Source organism: Telopea speciosissima, chromosome 2 (genome assembly GCF_018873765.1).
Source record: "Telopea speciosissima isolate NSW1024214 ecotype Mountain lineage chromosome 2, Tspe_v1, whole genome shotgun sequence".
Classification (NCBI taxonomy): Eukaryota; Viridiplantae; Streptophyta; class Magnoliopsida; order Proteales; family Proteaceae; genus Telopea; species Telopea speciosissima.
Genome location: NC_057917.1, coordinates 78,231,814 through 78,251,387, shown reverse-complemented (window position 1 = coordinate 78,251,387; position 19,574 = coordinate 78,231,814). Strand labels below are relative to the sequence as shown.

Genomic DNA, 19,574 nt, shown 5'->3' with positions numbered 1-19,574 from the left:
ACCAAATTATTTCAGTTTGATTCGGTTTTAAGCAACCGATTTCAATTTTGATTTTGGTTTATTATTGTTATTTTGGTTCTCAAGTGACACCCTTAGATTGGACTAGAGAGCGTCTAGGGCGGAATAGCTACTCTCACAGTCTGTAGCTCGGATCATGGATGATTGGAGTGTTCTAGATCCATTCCTGATTGATCCATATTTGAAAGTTTTTAGAGGCAGCTTGCCTAGAAAGGAATTTCTTGACAGCATTGTCTCTAGGGTTGCAATATGGTCAGGTTGGGCTGGGCTCTATAAAATCCTAGCTTAACCTATAGTCCTCTCAGCTGGCCCAGGCCCGACCTAGACCTGACTCGGGGCCTGAAAAATCCAATCCTAATCTGCCCTTAGGGTCGGGTTGGGTCGGGCTGAACCTGATTGGTCTTGATCATGGGAGGGGTAAAGGAGATACATGGGCTGGATTGGGTTGGGGAGAAAATTATCAATTTTAGGTAAAGAAAAACTATAATAAAATGTTTATATCGCTTATTATCTTCATATATAATATATTAAATAACAAAATGTGTGTGGCATTTATAAAGTTTATAATATATATTATATCAATATATTTTTTGTAGTATAACTTAAAATATGGTCGGTCCAGTCCAGTTTGATCCGGGCCAGTTCAGCTCAACCCAATACCTCAACCCTGACCTGACCTGATCCGACCCTAACCCGCCCTTAGGGCCAAGATATCTCAGCCCATACCTTGTTTGGGCTCAAGGTGGGTTCGGCCAATAGGGCCAAACTTGCACCCCTATTTTCCTCGTTTATGTTGTGTGGAAAGATGATGTGGTGAATCGCAAGTAACTTGATAGGGTTTAACCACCTAGGTAATTGATCTTTTCTTAAAGATTTATCCACCTAATGTGCCAGCCATTTGGATCCTAGTATATGGGTCACACATTATGAGAACATTGATTTGTCCTCATGAGGAATCTCTTCCTCTTGGGAGAAAAGAAATAAAGAATTACGTTAGATTAGAGTGTAGGATCCCCATTCAACATTTATGACTCATTCGAATCGACAGGATCGCGAGATCGGAATTGAATCATGTTACAGCCCAGAGAAGGTGCGAGGCACCCTTGTCCACCCGTTTAAACCAGTCTTCCCATTTATTTGGTCTTTTTATTAAGGGAAAAAGAAAAGGGGAAGCAATCTTCCTGTGTTGACTTCTTGGCTGGCTTGCTCCTTGCTCCTAATGAGATTTCGGTTTTGTACAAGCAATCTTCCCGATGAGTTGATCTCTCTTGCGAGGGACGATGCCAGAGGAAAAATCTACTACAGACTGTAATCCTTCTTTTCTCTTATTATTATTAATATAATCTCCTCCCTGTTCTAAAAAAAAAAGAAAAGAAAAGAAAAGGGAAAGCAACATCAGTTGCTTAAAAACTCATTAATGATCCCCAACATGAGCTCAACCAATGAAGAAACTCTTCATGAGGTAGTCCTAGAAAAGGGGGTGAGCCCAGAAAAAGAGGATAAGCCCATCTCTCCTTTGGCTTCCGAAGAGAGCTATCAATGTAAAGTTAATGTTGGGCCGGCTTGCTAGCTCCTTGGGACATGAGCCTTGTAGGCTCCCTACCCATCAGATCATAGGCCGCAACCATTCTTCTGTTTTGGGCCAAGGATCCTTCAAGCCTAAGCATAAGGCCCAACGAGTGTTAATCAGATATGATAATAGTAGTGAAGGCCCTATTGTGGAGAAGGGCTTAGGAGGGTTAGCTGTCCTCATTACTCCTATGATTTCTCATGATTTTTGGAGTCTAAGGATGTGTTTGGTATGCATTCTTAGAATGCATTATAGGTCAATTTTTATCATCTGAGACTACTAAAACCAACCTAAAATACATTCCAAAAATGCATACCAAACGCAGCCTAAGAGTACTCAACTGGATTCATCCAATCCGGTTGACTCATGTTGGTAGGGCAGCTCCTTGAAGGTGGGCCTTGGATGGGGATCTCTCTTTGGATTCTTTGGGCTTTGTTAAATATATATAAAACAAAGCCCAAAACAAAAACCAAAATAAAAAACAAAGGTTAGTATACACCTATGCATGCACTACAAAACAAAGGGTAGTATACATAATCATATAAAACTAAATAAAAATCTACAACGACATAAGTTTTTGTTATCAGGAAAACAAAAAACAAAAACCCTAATTTACAAACATGTAATATTATATTATAACAAGAATCTTTGTAACCAAGCAGGTTACAAATTCTTCAATTGTCCCTCAATATATCTTATATTCACTTGAATGGAAAGGTAAATAAGGTAAATTCACATAAAATGTGCTCCAGAATTATAGAACCAAGCTCATAAAAAGACAATGTAATATTTTATAAATAGAAGAAAGTACCTTCATCAGTACATAGTCACCAAAACCCTTTTTATGCAAACATTACCACTAAAAATAATAAAACAAAAAAGCCATCATCTTTCTCCCCTGTTTCTCCAATGAATTGTTTCCCAAAATTAGCAAAATACCATCCTCAACACTGCAATTTGAGAACGGGGAGTGCTATCCATATAGTGGTTCTTAGAAGAAGGGGGGAAAAAGATTCAATAGCTGTGGGCCTTGTGGCTTGCTTCACTTTTACAAGTCAGTATCAACTTTAAGAGATCACAAATGATTTGAAAACATTGTGGTGGTGGAAGAGAAGAGACCCACCACAAAAGCAAAACGCTTTACCTAATTTTTTATTAAAGTTCTCCTTCACCCATGGTGGATAGAGAATCTCTTCACCAATGTTGATGTGAAGCTATGATTGGAATCTAAGTTCATTATTAACTCCATTCTCAATTGTATGAGATCAACATACCTTTTCCTAGTTCAATCAGAAGGGTCAAATTACATTGTTGAAGAAATTCTCTATTCACCATAGGTGAAAAGAAACTGGATATAGCATCATTATTTCTTTTGTTCACATTTGTGTTTCCTGACGTGGAATCAACTATCTCGTTTTTTCTACGTAAGTGGGTGACTCCAAGTCTACCTTGGAAGTAAGAAATCACCCACCGACACAGTTTTGGTGGAATGTTACTGGAAAAGTCTAAACCTTTTAAAATTGGGCCCATGTAGTCTTTGTTAACTCCTAAATAAATTTGTAGAAAGAGAGTCATGGTCAACACACTGAAAGAAGGGAGAAGCTAGCCAAGAATCATGGCCACTACCAATCCCTTAATCTCTGGTGGAGTTCTCTTTTCCTCTCTTCTGTGTCTCCTGTTCTGTTCTGAGAATGCCTGTGCCTATGAAGGAAGAGTAAGAGGAGAGACTATGGAGACTCATCACCAACAACATAGTCATGTGATCAAGATCAGTGATCTCCTCCCTGCACCAGTTTGCTCCACCTCCACTTCCACTCCCAAAGGTAACCCAGATGGAACAAAATTTTCATACTCTCATGAATAAAAAGAGGTCTCTTGTAGTTTAACATTTATGAGTTACGATTAAGTTTTCTTTCACCCAGGGTGAAGGATGTGACGTCATGATTGGACTATGGGTTCCATCATTATTTCCCACTCCATATTATTTATGGTCCGAAATCAGCGGGTCAGATGGGGTGGATGAAGAGATTCTCTCTTCTCTCTTCTCTCTTCACCCCGGGTGGAGAGAAACTGTGTCCAATAGATTAAGCAAAAATTTGACATAGCTTCAAAGGTTATTTCAACCTTCAAATATATTCTGTCCCATATGTATGTTGCTTTTGGTCTCATGGAGAATAAAATTTTCATCTTCCTAACTACTAGTCATGCTACCATGAATCTTTGTTCATTTTATGGATTTGCTAATCTTGTTGTTTAGATCTTCCAATACAAAATCTTCATTGACCACAGATAGCCTGCCTGACTTCTATAATATTGTAGAGAAAAGGGACTGGGCCTCAGGATCTTTTGGGCCTTGATCCTGTATGCAATCAATTAAAGGGACAATGTTGCTCATACTTGAGAACTTAGTTTTTTCTTCATTCATTTCAGGTATAAATGCTAAGACATTGTTGAAAGTAGTTCACAAGCATGGCCCATGTTCCAAACATGGCTCCAAGCAGAAGGCAAAAAATCATACTCCTACTCAGATCCTCCTCCAAGACCAATCCCGAGTCGAGATGATCAAATCTCGACTCACCAATGCTTCGAAAGGGGATCAGGTACAAGGCTCGAAGGCTACGATCCCATTACATTCAGGACATTCATTGGGTACCGGAAACTACATTGTGACCGTGGGGATTGGTTCTCCCCAAAAAGATTTCTCGCTCGTATTCGACACCGGTAGCGACCTAACTTGGATTCAATGTCAACCTTGTGTGGGTTCTTGCTATACACAACAAGAACCAATATTCAATCCTAGTAAGTCATCTTCTTATTCCAATATCACTTGCAAAGCCAAGGAGTGTTCTTCACTCAAATCTGCCCCCTTCATTGCCACCGGCTGCACTTCTTCCACTACTTGCTTATATGCTATTCAATATCGTGATCAATCATACTCTGTTGGGTACTTTGCAAGTGAAACCTTAACAATCAAATCCTCTGATGTGTTCCACAAATTCATGTTTGGATGTGGAGAAAACAATGATGGGCTGTTTGGTAGAACGGCTGGGCTGCTTGGACTGGGCCGGTACAATATATCCATGATATCCCAAACATACAAAAAATATGGTGGGCTTTTCTCCTATTGTATTCCATCCACATCTAGCTCAACTGGGTACCTAGCCTTCGGACATAAAGGAAATACCATCTCCTCTGAAGTCAAATTCACACCCTTGTTAGTGAACTCTAAGTATCCCTCATTCTACTTCCTAGACCTAATAGGAATAAGTGTTGGGAGAGATAAGTTGCCCATCAATGAATCAGTATTTGCAACTTCAGGAACTCTTATAGATTCCGGCACCGTCATTACCCGTTTGCAACCGTCAGCTTATTCCGCCCTCCGATCATCCTTTAGGCAATCGATGTCGAGCTACCCTATGGCCGATGCTCTTTCAATACTCGATACGTGTTACAATTTTACGGGTTACGACACGATAACCATACCAAAGATAGCCTTGAATTTTCGTGGTGGCATTGCGGTGGACATCGACGGGACCGGAATCATGTATGTTCGAACTATAGACCAAGTCTGCTTGGCTTTTGCAGGAAATAGTGATGCAGGGAACATAGCCATACTTGGAAATAGCCAACAAAAAAGGCTGGACTTGATCTATGATATTGCCAAAAATAGGCTTGGATTCGGCCCTGGAGGTTGTAACTGAACTTACAGCTACAAATGGGACAAATTGAAAAATTCAATCAATCCAAACTAGTGAAGGGACTTTACAATAAAGCATGTAGATATACATGTAAGCTTCTATTGTTTTGTGTATTTTAATCAATCCAAACTATTAGAGAAACTTTATCATTATTTAAGCATGTAGATATTTATAAATGTTAGCTTCTTTTGTTTTGTTTATAGTCATTTTCTTATTTTTGTTTTGTATTGTATAGGAGAAAGGAAAAGTACACCCATCAAGGGTCATAAATGTTCTATCAAAAGTTCACTATCTGTACCCTATGGACACCATCGGACCGTGGGTGTGACGAAACTTTATCCATTTTTATGTAAGGCAGACATTTTCCTCAAACCATGGTGAAGGAGGATTTCCTTCATCGATACCTATAATTGTGGTAGGATGGGTGCCACCGTGCAAGGGAATAGTGAGGGAGTAATTCAAATAATAACCCTAGATTCTTGGGTGTTTCATTTACAATAGGTGAAGGAAAACTTTCTCATATACGTTATGAACCAATATTTATTGGCTGTTGATATGATGTGAATATAGTCGTGATTTGAGGAATCGAAAAATTGATCGGGTGAGTCGCAAGATTCTAATCAAAATCATAGGCACCTAATACCAATTTCTGCAACCGTCTTTTGAATTGCCTGGTTTCATGTTTGATCTTCATTATTGGTCATAACTTCCTTCTTTTAGTTAGTAAAACAGCAGAAAATAAATGATAACTTACTTCTGATAGCAAGATCCCCAAGTTTATGGAATCAAAAACTCTAAACAAATTATTTGTTTTGGAAAATATTTGATTTTTCTTCTCAATATCAATTTCTAAGATTTTAACCAACTCTGACAAGTCAGAATCAATCAGACCAATTCCATCCCCAATTCCATTATCTTGAACCATGAATACAAGAGAATAAGAACACTGCCCAATCGTGTGACCCCTACACTAGCACGGAGACCAATGGAAGCACAAGCAAGGCATCGACCAGGGGGAGTGGATGGCGCAGTCACTTCAGGGCGGCTGTGTCTGGGTGCAGGGTAGAGCGACCAGGCAGACAACGTTCTTTTTCCCTAAATGCAATTGCTCTTTTTATTAATCTAATGCATTGGCAAAGCAAAGGAAGGTAAAATGAAACATGGTTAGAACTGCTTAATCATTTTACCTTTGTTTAGGTGTGCTCATGATCGACCATATATGGCCAATTTCTGCGTAAAAGTCTACCAACTATACAACCATAATTGTGAAATCTGATCGGACCAGTTGGATAAACCAGATTGGATAATCCGTAACTTTGTTTCAGAAAAGATAGTTATGATGCTTTTTTTTTTATTTTTTTTTTTTTTTTTTACATTTGTTAAGAGTTAAGTGGCTCTCTAATTGCCTATGCCTCTACTAACACATCTGTGTGTGGTTCTCAACGGGGTAGCTCTGGCGTATTTTTAAACATTATTTTAAATTCAACAAAATTCTTTGAGATATAACAAAAGTTTGATCTCAATATGATTCACTAAAATTAAAATTTATACTTTGGAACAAGATTTGTCTTCTTTTGAATTTCAAAATTTGAATGTATTTTTTTAAAATAAATTATTAAAAAAACCCTTAACTAGTGGTTCAGAGCAAATGAGGATGGGTGTAGTTGGCAGTCCTCCCTGCACCAGTTTGCTCCACCTCCACTTCACTCCCAAAGGTAATCCAAACACAACATAAACAACCATCATTTCCCTAGAATTTCACCAGTTTTTTCTTAGATGTTTCTAGTTATACTTGAGAACTTAGTTCTTACTTCCTCCATTTCAGGTCTCAAAGCTAAGACTTTGTTGAAAGTAGTTCACAAGCATGGCCCATGTTACAAACATGACTCCAAGCACAAGGCAAAACCTCCTATTCCTACTCAAATTCTCCTCCAAGACCAATATCGAGTCGAGATGATCAAATCTTGACTCGCCAAATGGGATCAGGTACGAGGTTCGGAGGTTACAATCCCGACACATTCCGGACGTTCATTAGGCACCGGCAACTACATTGTAACCGTGGGGATTGGTTCTCCCAGAAGAGATTTATCGCTCGTTCGACACCGGTAGCGACCTAACTTGGATTCAATGTCAATCTTGTGTGGATTATTGCTATACACAACAAGAACCAATATTCAATCCTAGTAAGTCATCTTCTTATTCCAACATCCCTTGCAACGCCAATGAGTGTTCCTCTGTACTCAAATCTGCTGGCCTTGCCTCTGGCTGTACCTCTCCCTCTACTTGCTTATATGGCATTCAATATGGTGATAATTCATACTCTATTGGCTACTTTGGACGTGAAACCTTAACACTCACACCATCCTCTGATGTGTTCTATAAATGCATGTTTGGATGCGGGGAAAAGAATCGAGGACTGTTTGGTAAAGCGGCCGGGCTGCTTGGACTGGGCCGGGCCAAGATATCCATGATATCCCAAACATACCTAAATAATGGTGGGCTTTTCTCCTATTGTCTTCCATCCACATCTAGCTCATCTGGGTACCTAGCATTTGGACATGAAGGGAATACTATATTCTCTCAAGTCAAATTCACACCTTTGTTAGTGAACTCTGAGCAACCTTCATTCTACTTCATAGACCTAATAGGCATAAGTGTTGGAGGAGATGACTAGCCCATCTCTGCATCAGTATTTGCAACTTCAGGAACCATTATAGACTCCGGCACCGTCATAACTCGCTTGCCGCCATCGGCTTATTCTGCCCTCAGTTCATCCTTCCGGGAATTCATGTCGAGCTACAGCTACCCCGAGGCCGATGATGTTTCAATATTTGATATTGTACGATTTTTCAGAGTATGATACGGTAACCATACCAAATATAGCTTTGTATTTCAGTGGAGACATTACAGTGGATATCGATCCCTCCGGAGTACTAGCTTTTGTTGGTAATGGAGCACAATACTGCTTGGCTTTTGCTGGAAATAGTGATGAAGGAGATGTAGCCAAACTAGGGAATGCACAACAACAAAAGCTGGATGTGATCTATGATGTTGCCAAAAACAGGCTTGGATTCGGGCCTAGAGGTTGTAGCTAATGAACTTAAAGCTACAAATGGAACAGATTTAAAATTTCAATCAATCCAAACTAGAAAAGAAGCTTTGTAGATATATTAAAGCATGTAGATAAACATGTTAGCTTCTTTTGTTCTGTTCCAGTCAATCCAAACCATAAGAGAGTTTATTATAAAACATGCCGATATTACATGTTAGCTTCTTTTGTTCTGTGTAAACTCACCTTCTTATGTTTGATTTGTAATTTGCATATAAGCAAGGGACAGTTTTCCTCAGAGAATCAAAATTTTCCACTACATATCTGACGTTTATTTTTAAACAGGGGAGTTTGATTGTACTGTGATTTGAAAAACCTAGTTCCTACCTTTAGATGTTGATCTAATTGTTTACAGAGCAAGAGCGTTAGATAGAGATTGTGTCCATAATTTACTGTTAGGGTCTGGTGAAAACAATTACTGGATCTTTGGATTGGAAGCTGGGTGGCTTGGACTTGGCCTGGACAAGCTATCCATGGTGTTCTAAATAGCTAAATGATATCACAGGGTTTTCTCCTATTGTCTTCCATCCACATCCACCTCAATCAGATTTGGATACCATGGACAGATTACTCGAAGGATCCTTGTTCCACTTCTTGAACCTAACAGAAATAAGCGCCAGAGGCATGAATTGCCGATTCCAGCATGAGTGTTTGCAACTCCTGCAACCCATTATATACTCCGGCACTGTCATCACTCACCTACTATCATCAGCTTATTCTGCTCTCAATTCATCTGTAAGACAATTGATGTCAAACTACCCTTCAACTCTACAGGGCATGACACGTCAAAAGTGGTAGTTTGGCTTCAGCCTGGGTGCAAATAACCAGCCTATGTCTGAATTAATAGATAGGAGGGAAAAACATCCAAAGTGGTAGTTTGACTACAGACCCTAGTTACTAATGTATAGCATAACATACTGTATTTTTTCCTCATATTCTAACAAAAAAAGTGAATCAAAATGAAAAGATTTAGGGAGATAACTCTTTCTTGAAGTTTCAACCCAAATATCTTTTTGCAATATTGTCAAGGGAGTAAGATGAGTTTCCAGAGGTTTGAATCCTTAATGATTTATAAGTTTTTTGAAGAAATTTGAAGAGTTCTAGCAATTTTGACACATTTTCCTAATTTCGATTCACTTCGATTCGAAATTTGGTATTTTATATGATAAAATGAGACATTTCAATTATTTTCACCAAAATTTTGACATTTCAATATTTTCATTTCACTTATTTCGACGAAATATTCTATTGTGTATTGCGCATGTCATTTCATTTTCAGGCCCATCAATACTGAAATATTTCGCTGAAATTTTGAACCATTAGTCTAACTACAATTCATGTATGTCGTTGACCACAAAATCAGCCAACCACCTTTCAATGGGTCCCATTGGGTTGCTCTAACTACTGGCCATGGATGTGGTTCACTATAGTGGGTCCGCCACTGCCATTAATATTAGCTGGGTCCACTGGATCTAACTTCTACACATTACACATCATTGAGTATGAGAAAATGAGAAGGGGGAAAGACAGAAGTAGATAATGGTTAGCAGCCTCTGTTGCACTCTTTGGATAAGTTGAATGAGAAATGGTCCAGGTTTGATACAGGTTCTTACAAACCCAAACCCTAACCCAACATTGCAGACTCTTCAGAACCAAATACCTGGCCCACAAGCAGGCAAGGCAAGACACGGCTGGTTTGGATGGGTTTAGAACGTAAATAACAGATCTCAATGAGAAAAAAAAATAGAAGTAGAAGGAAAATAGATTCATATGACATCAATGTTCAAGGTCCCAAATGATTACTAACCCAAGCACTCAAGGGTTTGCTACTGAACTTTATAAACATAGGAATGAAGATTAGCTTGTTGCAGATTATGACCTTCTTTTAATCTTTCCTTGGAATTAAATGTCTAGGATCACTAATGGTTAATCAATCATGCATCTGATGTATACATGTAAAGGTTTGCTAGTGTAAGTAATAAAACTGACATCTGATGTATAAATGTAAAGGTTTGCTAGTGTATGTAATAAAACTGAAATTTCGTAAGATTAGGATTACAAGTTGAATCAATGACTATTAAATGGCATCAGTGAGCAAAATATAGAATAAAGATTCCACATTGATCAGAGAGTAGACATACAGATCAATGAAAAATATCAGATGGGTTTTTTTCACAGTATATAATCAGCAATATAATCTGCTCAAGTGCTCAACTGCACAGTGATCAACAGAAAGGGAGATTCTGTATTGGTCAACAAAGAATGAAACAGAACTCAAATACACAAAATATGCAACTGGTTATTACTTTGATTTGGGATACAGTATAGCCAAGTTTCAGTTAAGAGTGAGTCAATCCATACAGATAACACATGTTTTGCAAGTTATCAAACAAAATCCAAAGAATGATCAGAAAGCAAGAAAATTTTCTTTATCAAAAATTGAATCACTAATACAACATAGATTTATTAGCAAGCCCTTGAGCAGGAATAAGGACCCAAAACAAATAGAATTACAAACCAAACATAAAACCCTGAATTAACTCTATTAGACATTATCAGGAGCTTCTTCGCATTTATCTTTCTCAATTGCATAATTTGTATAAGTAAGAAACTTCAAAAACTTCATTGGGCTTGAGTAGAAGGAATTTTAAAGAATGTAACCTCTAAATCCAGTGATTAAAACTTGCATCTGATTCTCACCTGCCTTGAGGGTTAACCAGCTGAGAGAACTCATCAAACCCAACTGTACCACCCAATCCGCTGGTTTTCCTTGTCAATGGTACGCCATCATCCTGAGTCCTCACTTCAATATAGTGTTCTTCATCTTGACTGACTGGTGGTTTCTGAGACACTTCTATGTCTCCTACTTCCACATTCTCAGCAACCAAACTGCTGGATTCTTCCCCACCATTGCTTCGTAACCAAGCTTCATGCAGCTGCAAGACATACTCCAAATGCCACAACACTTCCCCCATTGTGGGCCGGTTCTTACCCTCATCAGCAAGGCATTTCTCTGCAATCTCCCCAAATTTCTTCAATGATTCTGAACAGTAATTCCCTGAAAGATAACAATCTGTGATGGCTTCAAGTGATCTCTGCTTTTGCCATTGGAGTGCCCATTCTGCAAGATTAATCTGATCTTTTGGTAAACTTGGATTTATAACTGGTCGTGCACAAACTACTTCAAACAGTACTACACCAAAAGAGTAGACGTCAGACTTTTCAGTCAATTTCTGCCTTCGGAAGTATTCGGGATCAAGATATCCAAAGCTTCCCTTTACAGCAGTACTAACATGGGTATGATCCAATGCAGGACCTGTTTTTGACAACCCAAAATCAGCCATCTTAGCTACAAAGGTCTCATCCAATAGTATGTTAGTTGTCTTAACATCTCTATGGATTATACCCCTCTCCGCCCCTGTGTGGAGGTAGTGGAGCCCGCGTGCAGCACCTATGCATATCTCTAATCGCTGCTTCCATGTCAATGGTGGGAGATCACTCCCAAAGAGATGATTCCTTAGAGTCCCATTTGCCATATACTCATACACCAAAATCATCTCATTATTTTCCTCACAGAACCCAATCATGGAAACCAGATGTCTATGCCTGAGCTTCGATAGCATCTCAATCTCCGTCTCAAATTCTGCCAGCCCTTGCTCCGACTGTGGATGGGCACGCTTGATTGCTGCCAGAGTGCCATCTTCGATTTCACCCTTGTAAACTTTGCCAAAGCCACCAACTCCAATCACTAATGACTCATCAAAATTCTTTGTTGCAGCTCGGATCTCTGCTATTGTGAACCGTTTGCCAACTCTAACTGAAGCTGTAGAGCCATTTAGATTCAGATATCCTCCCGGAAATTTAGATCCCCTGGCACCAGTGCCGCTGTTTCCAATGGTTTCATGAAGGAACAATGGGCGCCAACCAGTGGGGTTTTCTTTTGTAGGACATGCATTCTTCCTCCGCTTGCGTAAACAGAAGAATAGAGTGAATAAAGCTGCAAGAATGAAGATAGAAGCTATACCTGCTGCAATTCCTATCCAAAGAATGTGATTTTTTAAAGTTTTGGCCGAAACATCATCCCCACCAGAACCAAATCTCTCTGATACAGGGGCAAGATTCCCACTTCGACTGAGCTTGAAGATCTCCAACCCATTCAAAAGTGCATCAGTCCCTGCAGCACCATACATGGTCTCTGGTCCAAGTTGAATCCAAAGAGTGTCAATCAGTGGAGACACCACATCGAAGTAATCCTTATGATATGCCTTGTTCATTCCCCCTGCTCGTACAAACACATCAAAATTCTCTGCTGCAGTCCGGTTATTAATGAATATCCTGAAGGTTCGTTGGTTTGCTTTGTCATAGACAAGCTCACAGAAATGTAACCGGACTATATAATCGAAGTTGGGATCCACATTGAATTTCCATGACATGTTGAATCTCTTTTCCAAGACTTCATTGTTGATCATAGCTCTTGCCGTCTCGTACACAATAAGAGGTGCAACTGAAGAATCATTCATTGATGAGTAAGTAATATTAGATTTGTTCTTGATTGAAGATCCAGCATCTGAGGCAAACATATAGCTAGTATCTGGTTCCCACTTTCTCCAAAGATCTTGATCCTGCGTGGGTTCAATCTCAGAGCCCCCAACATTCAATCTATACATGGTCTCAATCCCTCTTACCCCCAAATTTAAATCACTGGTGACACCATTTCCTCCCACCTTACTTACAGAATCCACAAAAAGTTGACTGGTAACTGGTATAACTTCAATTGCATTAACGAATGCAAAAGATCCTCCAGTCGGCATGAACTTGACCACAAGCTGTCCCGAATCAACACCAAGGAAGTATTCTTTCACCAAAGAGGATTCACTCGAGTTACTCCCCAAGCTCTGCATGTAGGAAATCTTCCAGGATATTTCCCCAGGGACACTGAACTCTGAAACTAGTTTCAGATTGTTGGCCATAACATCAAACTTAGATTCATTCACATTTTGACTTTCAAAAGAGAAAGGAGAGAAATGGAGCCTAAGATAATAGTTCCCAGGATCCACCTTAAATGTGTAATTAGCAGACTCTGTGAAAAGCCTTGCAGTTTTATAGAGAGTCCCATAGGTTGAATCTCCATTAAATGTGACATTGGAAGCAACAATACCTGGAGAACTGAGAGTAAGGTTGTTATCAGGGGCCAAATCGCCAACCCATTTCCTTCCGTCGACATTTACACTGGAATTCGTGCCGCAGTCTATCAGAAATGACTTTGTCTCAGCTTCTACGTTTTTCGCAGAAGCAAAAACGGAAAGCAGACAAATAAGAACCAAAACCCCCATTCGACCGACCTTCTCGATTATTCTCAGACGATCCTAAAAAAAAGGGGAACTTCCAACTTTAAGTGGAAGACGATGGAAAAGCTCAAGGCAAACCCAACTCACAAATCACTCCATTTTTACTCTTTCCAGGAATAGATGAGTATAATATCCTATATATTTGCAGCACATCTATCATTCATTTTCTAATCATCAACTTAAAGAACAAATAACTTGGATGAAAGAACCTCAAGTCTCAGTTAAAGCAACTTATCTCCTTCAATAACCCTTTTCAGCGAGACCACCATCATAGCTTAAAGCTCTCCCAGATCAGAGTAACCCATTTGTAATTTCCTGCCTTCTCAACCTATGCCCATGCAACAAGCCGAGTTATGGCCTAACTTTGAACATTCAAGCAATAAAGAGAACAAACCAGAAATGAAAAAAAGGAAAGACAACAAGAACAGGCAATAAAATCTGAAAAATCTATAACATTAGATTTTCTTCTCCTTACCAGTAAAATAGAAGAACCAGAGAGTAAATCTCAGAATATGCAGCTTCTGGGAATAAGGGTTTTCTGAACAGAACATGAGATGATGAGACTGAAATTTTTATTTTTTTTTCTTTTAACCCAAGCCAAGAATCTTTCTGTAATAAAGAAATCTAATTTCTGCAACTATGTCTAAACATTTGTTCAGAAATGTACTTAAACTTGATATCAACCTTTATTCAAAATTCAGACATTTTTTTTATTTTTTATAATTTACTATGGCAGTTGCTGTTGCCAGGACTGAAGCTCCATTATTTGTGATGTGGGGAACATGGTTTTGTCTGGAAGGTGATATACAGGGGCAATTATTTTATTCAAATTCCCAAACGAACCGCTCCCCATTCTTTACTTATGAGACTTTGGTTTGTTTTCTTCCTGTTAGAGTACCCAAACTATCCCTACTACTAAGTGACAGAATACACCTAACTCGAGTTTTATGAATATGTTTTCTTCTGACGATTTATCTTTGGTCCTTTGGAACACCCGTATATTATGGTGTGTACTTGCAGATGACCTTAGTTGAATATTTTTCACCTTTTCAAAGAACGTACCTCCTATGAATCTATTGAGTTTTAAAATGCCTCTAGAAAGTTTGAAATTGATTTTGGTCAAATTAGTTCTAAGAATAGTTGGATTTTGTTTTCTTTGTAGTAGGAACCTTTAATTTTATCTTTTATGCAGTTATTTCTTAAAAACATAATTATTTATGAGAAAAATAAAACTCTATCCAGGAATGTGGCCTATGACAACAATCCCATGAGTCTATCTCTTTTCTCCTTATATGAAAAGATATCTCTGTTCCCTTGTTTTGAGGAAGAGAGGGATAGACCAAATGAGAGTGCTGGTTTAGGCCATTCTTAGACAAAAAACTACTTCCTTTATTTGTGACCTTACAAGTTGGATGATGCTGAAATTTTGTAAGCAAATAAAAACCTTGAAATTTCAGTCAAAATTGATGAATGATTCACTAAAGTCTCTCACTAACGTATCATGATTAAGTCAAGGGATTTTTTTTTATTGACACCCCTAAAAGTGTCAAATAATTTGTAAACTAACTTTCTTGCTCTTCTAGTATGACACAATTTTTCTCTTCAATGTGGATAATAATATTATTTCACATACGCTACTCAAAAAATCTGTAAAACAATAACACATTTCCTCTAAAAACCTTTTTAGAAGTTTATTTAAAAAAAAATTTATTTTGAGAATAAGATAACGGACAGTTAAATAAAAATATCAAAGTCTAGATACATCTATAGAGATGTCATTTCACACACTCCCATTAGTTAAGATAGAGTTTGCCAAATGAGAAAAAAAAAAATTTTAATTCAATAGAGAGAGAGAGAGTCCCAACTCAGCAAGTCTCTATTAAGCCATTGTTGTTAGTAAATCCATCCTAAATTTCCTTGTATTTGTACGCAAGATTGTGTAATTGTAATCCCATTGTACACTTATGAAGAGGGAAAATTACCTTTACACGACCCGTCTTGAAAAGACTTTCCAACTTATCAATTATTTTGAGCTATGTGGATAAATGATGTGTCCATTCACACCGTTAAATAGAAAAGGTATAGGTTGGTTAGGTACATATCAAATTTCAAAGTTCTAATTCAATCAAATTCCATCATATGTATCATGCATTGACATGCATCCTTACATATGTTTATGCAAGTCTATAGTACTTCGACAATTACTATCTTTCCTACCATAAGCTTGGATTTTCAAAACTCTATCCAATTGATATGTCACGTCATAAATTTTTAGAGTTATTTAGGTAAGGCTTCCTAAGTGGACTATATGGGATCTTTAACCACTTCCAACAGTTGTGTCACTCAGCTATTATGTTAATTTGAGAAAGTTGATAGAAATATGAAACTTATTAAATAGATTGTAGAGTTTGAAATAAAAGGGAAATACACTGAGGTATATGAATGAATTTGAATATAAAATTTTAGACATGGTTAATCTAAATTATTTCCTAAATATCTAATTGTCAGATTTACCACATCATCCTTTCACATGACACACCTAGGTGTATTGTCAAGAGACACATACCCTAGAGAAACTTTACCTTAATTTGATTAGGGAAAAAGAAGGCTATCAAGCTACGTAGTGCCTGTGCCAAACACACGAAAAAGGTGAAATAACCGCCCCACTCCTTGTGAAATATAAAATCTAACTCCTTTTTGGATGCCCTGCACACGCTCTCATTGGCGCGTTCGACAGACTGGGTAGTTGAGTTGAGCCAATCTTATATCGATCTCGATCATGGGTTACTTTACAGCTGCTACAAGTGGAAATTAATTTCTGAACTTTTTGGTAAGACAATAGTCTTAATCTCATGATCAATGGGTACAAAAAATTTCAAATCTCTTTGGAAAGAAATCAATCTAATCAAGCTAAGTTAGCAAGTCAAAACCGCAACTAAGATTGTCTGATAAGGACAGTTTGGTAAGTAAACATACTACATTCTACCTTGCGTTGTCATCTCAAATTAGTACCCTTTATTCTTCCTTGTGTCCTGTATTGATTATGAGTTTTTTATTAGAAAAATGCCTCTCAAATTGGATCAACAATTATTTAAATTAGTATTATTCTTATAACAATAAATTATATATTAAAAATTTGACTTCTTAAATGAATTAAACACAAGGACTGAGTTTTCCTTAAGCCCTGTTGAATGAAATCCATTTACCGCGGGGCTTCAGATGCATGCAGAAGAATATTGAGAGACATTTTGAATGAGAATCCATTCATCGTAGGGTTTCAGATGTGTGCGGGAGAGTATCGTAAGATTATTTTGGGGAACATACTAAAACCCAATAGGGGTTTGTGAACCCTAGAATGATGTGCAGGTTCCTACATACTAAGGAGTGGAACCTTTCCCATAAGCCCAAATCTAGTGGATGTTGTCTAGATTTTCACCTACTCATTTCACATATGGTAAATTCCAAGCTATTCTGACTTTTGCATGTGCCCTTATGATGCTTATAAACTAAATTAATTATCATGTGGTAATTAAATCAAAGCCTTAATATAGTGGCTCGACATATCATCCATGCCATCACTTAGTCATGGGTTAAGTTTAATACCAACTGAGTTTTTGACGTGTCTTTTATAATGCTTTGAAAATTATTTAAAATTTTTAATTACATTTGGTGATCATTGGAGATGACAAAAGATAGGCGGAGCTCATTTAGCATCAATGGAGAGTTGGACAGCGAAGTTCGGAGGAGATCCTAATAGAGGTAGGTGTGACTTGCGAGTTTTCCTCCACCCACGGTGAATGGGATCCCATTCATCGCGGGGTGGGAGAAGGTGGGAAAGGGCGGCAAAGGGTATCGAGAGAATATTTTGGAATATATAAAAACCCTAGGAGGGATTTGTGAATCCTAAGATGGTGGGTGAAGGAAACAGTCCTATAAAAAAGTTTGGGTGAGGGCTTCTTTTGACGCCCATGTGTGCAATTTGCGGCAGATTTTGACCTGTCAAATAGGGAGTATTATTGTGAGGGCGTATGAAGGAATTCACACGATGATGTCATATGGTTTCTCTTCTCAAAAAATATATATTTTGAGAACAATTTTTTTATATGAAAAAACTTCCCCACAATGCCAGGGCCCACGATGCAATTTCCCTTTCACATAAGTTATTTTATTATTTTCTTTCTTCTACTATGAATATATGGGTCTCATGTGGATGATATCTTTTTTAAGATATCTATTGGTGTGGTGTGCAGATTTCTCTCCACAATGGCGGCGTGGGGAATCCTCTCCCTTCTTTATATCATGCTCTTATATGTTTGAATTAAAGGGTTGTACACACTCGAACTACCCTGATTGTCATATAAAAATACAAACTATTGCCATTTAACATGTATGTTGCGGCCTCGCCCCAACTCTACATAGGCAATGTGGCCACGCCTGTGCATGCTTGTGAGCATGGCCGCATGGCCCTATGCATGCTTGCATGTTGGCCCCTGACATGATTGCAGGTGTGGTGCACATAGAAGGCTGATGTAACAATTCCGACCGTTGGGTTTATAGGAACTGGTCTAGATTAGGTATATATCAAATTTTAACCTTACACACCCTCGCATTTATATCCATCTACCTCTCCATAGTTCCAAGCACCCTCTTCATGGTCTTAGATCATTTGCGATTTTGTTTTTTTGGTCATGTTACCAACTCTTTTTGGATTAAAACTTGCCTTGTAAGCAGGACTTGAAAGCTGTACTTGCTCACAAAATTTCAGCACTTTCCATCTATCTTGTCCAACCCATGAATAGTTCATTTTTATCTTTTTCTAGATCATGAAATGTGAGTGTATGGTATTAGAATATCTTTTTTTTTTTCTCCAAATTACGCAATCGATCTCCATTAGACAAAAATAAATTTCAAACAAATCCATCTCTGATTCCAACAACCCCAATGACTTTACCACCTACTTTTCTTCAATTCATAACTGTTTCTTTACTTTATGGAATACCTTTCAATGCTCTATCTTCCCCCACCCCCACCCAAAAAACAAAAACAGTAGATCAGATCTTTAACCCTAAATATATTATCATCTTCATTAGAGTACACTGGGTGAGCCACACCTGAAGTACTATCAAATGCAAATGGTGTCTCAGATTCAACATTGCTGGTTGGTTCATATTTGTTAACCTAATTTTTAAAACATTAAAGCAGTTTGGTTACAGTTCCTCAAGGACCACGAGGAAGTAGGTTATCCAAAAAGAGTAGAAAGTGGGCACGAGAAAAGTCACTCATTGGTTTAGAAATGGTCATAGCTTGGTTGTGAACTTGTGAATGAAACAAAGCAACAATGCAATCATCAAACACTTTCTTTTTTTTTTTCTTTTTGTTGGATAGAATCATCAAACACCCAAATCTATTCTAATTCATTACAAATTTTTTTTTCTTCTTTTTTTGGGGGTAGAACTAATTCATTGCAAATTAGCAACAAGGTGGCTCGGTTGAAATAAATTTTCTTGAAAATAAATAAGTGAGAGAGTAATTCATCTACATTTAGGGTTTTATGTATCAATATTCAGATGTGATGGATCCAGATACGATATCGATACATATCATTGGTATCAGACAAAAAAATAATGTTTTTTGAATTTGCAGACAAATTAGATAGATACTATCCAATATGTATTAGTATCGTATCGATATCAGCCATGACTGATCGTGGATCCAATACCGTATCCTTCACCCTTTTTTTTTTTTCGGTAAAATTGTCAAGTGTCACCTCGCAACAATGTCAATCAAGATCCTAAGTTCTTCCACAGAGGGAAAAAATCATGCTATGAACA

At 38.0% G+C, this 19,574-nt stretch overlaps 2 protein-coding genes and 1 pseudogene across 2 annotated transcripts; 2 read left to right on the top strand and 1 right to left on the bottom strand.

The window, feature by feature from the left end:
* The first annotated feature begins 3,154 nt into the window (after window positions 1-3,154).
* Window positions 3,155-5,436, top strand: LOC122649798 (aspartyl protease family protein At5g10770-like). Its single transcript, XM_043843035.1, has 2 exons — window positions 3,155-3,416; window positions 4,021-5,436. Exons 1-2 carry the CDS (start codon window positions 3,204-3,206, stop codon window positions 5,287-5,289), a joined length of 1,482 nt encoding a protein of 493 aa, XP_043698970.1. The 5' UTR covers window positions 3,155-3,203; the 3' UTR covers window positions 5,290-5,436.
* Window positions 5,437-6,934: 1,498 nt separating this feature from the next.
* On the top strand, window positions 6,935-8,395 carry LOC122651170 (annotated as a pseudogene).
* Window positions 8,396-10,843: 2,448 nt separating this feature from the next.
* Window positions 10,844-14,273, bottom strand: LOC122652089 (probable receptor-like protein kinase At1g30570). The gene is made up of 2 exons (XM_043845759.1): window positions 14,219-14,273; window positions 10,844-14,071 (listed from the first exon to the last, which is right to left on the bottom strand). The coding sequence occupies exon 2, from the start codon at window positions 13,726-13,728 to the stop codon at window positions 11,092-11,094; it is 2,637 nt and encodes an 878-aa protein (XP_043701694.1). The 5' UTR covers window positions 13,729-14,071; window positions 14,219-14,273; the 3' UTR covers window positions 10,844-11,091.
* Between the last annotated feature and the right edge of the window lie 5,301 nt (window positions 14,274-19,574).

Bases quoted from the DNA above. Each gene is read 5' to 3' on its own strand.
- LOC122649798 (XM_043843035.1), top strand. From the start codon at position 3,204: ATGGCCACTACCAATCCCTTAATCTCTGGTGGAGTTCTCTTTTCCTCT. The intron at 3,417-4,020 runs CCAGATGGAACA...TTCATTTCAGGT, and splicing joins CTTCCACTCCCAAAGGTAAC to ATAAATGCTAAGACATTGTT.
- LOC122652089 (XM_043845759.1), bottom strand. From the start codon at position 13,728: ATGGGGGTTTTGGTTCTTATTTGTCTGCTTTCCGTTTTTGCTTCTGCG.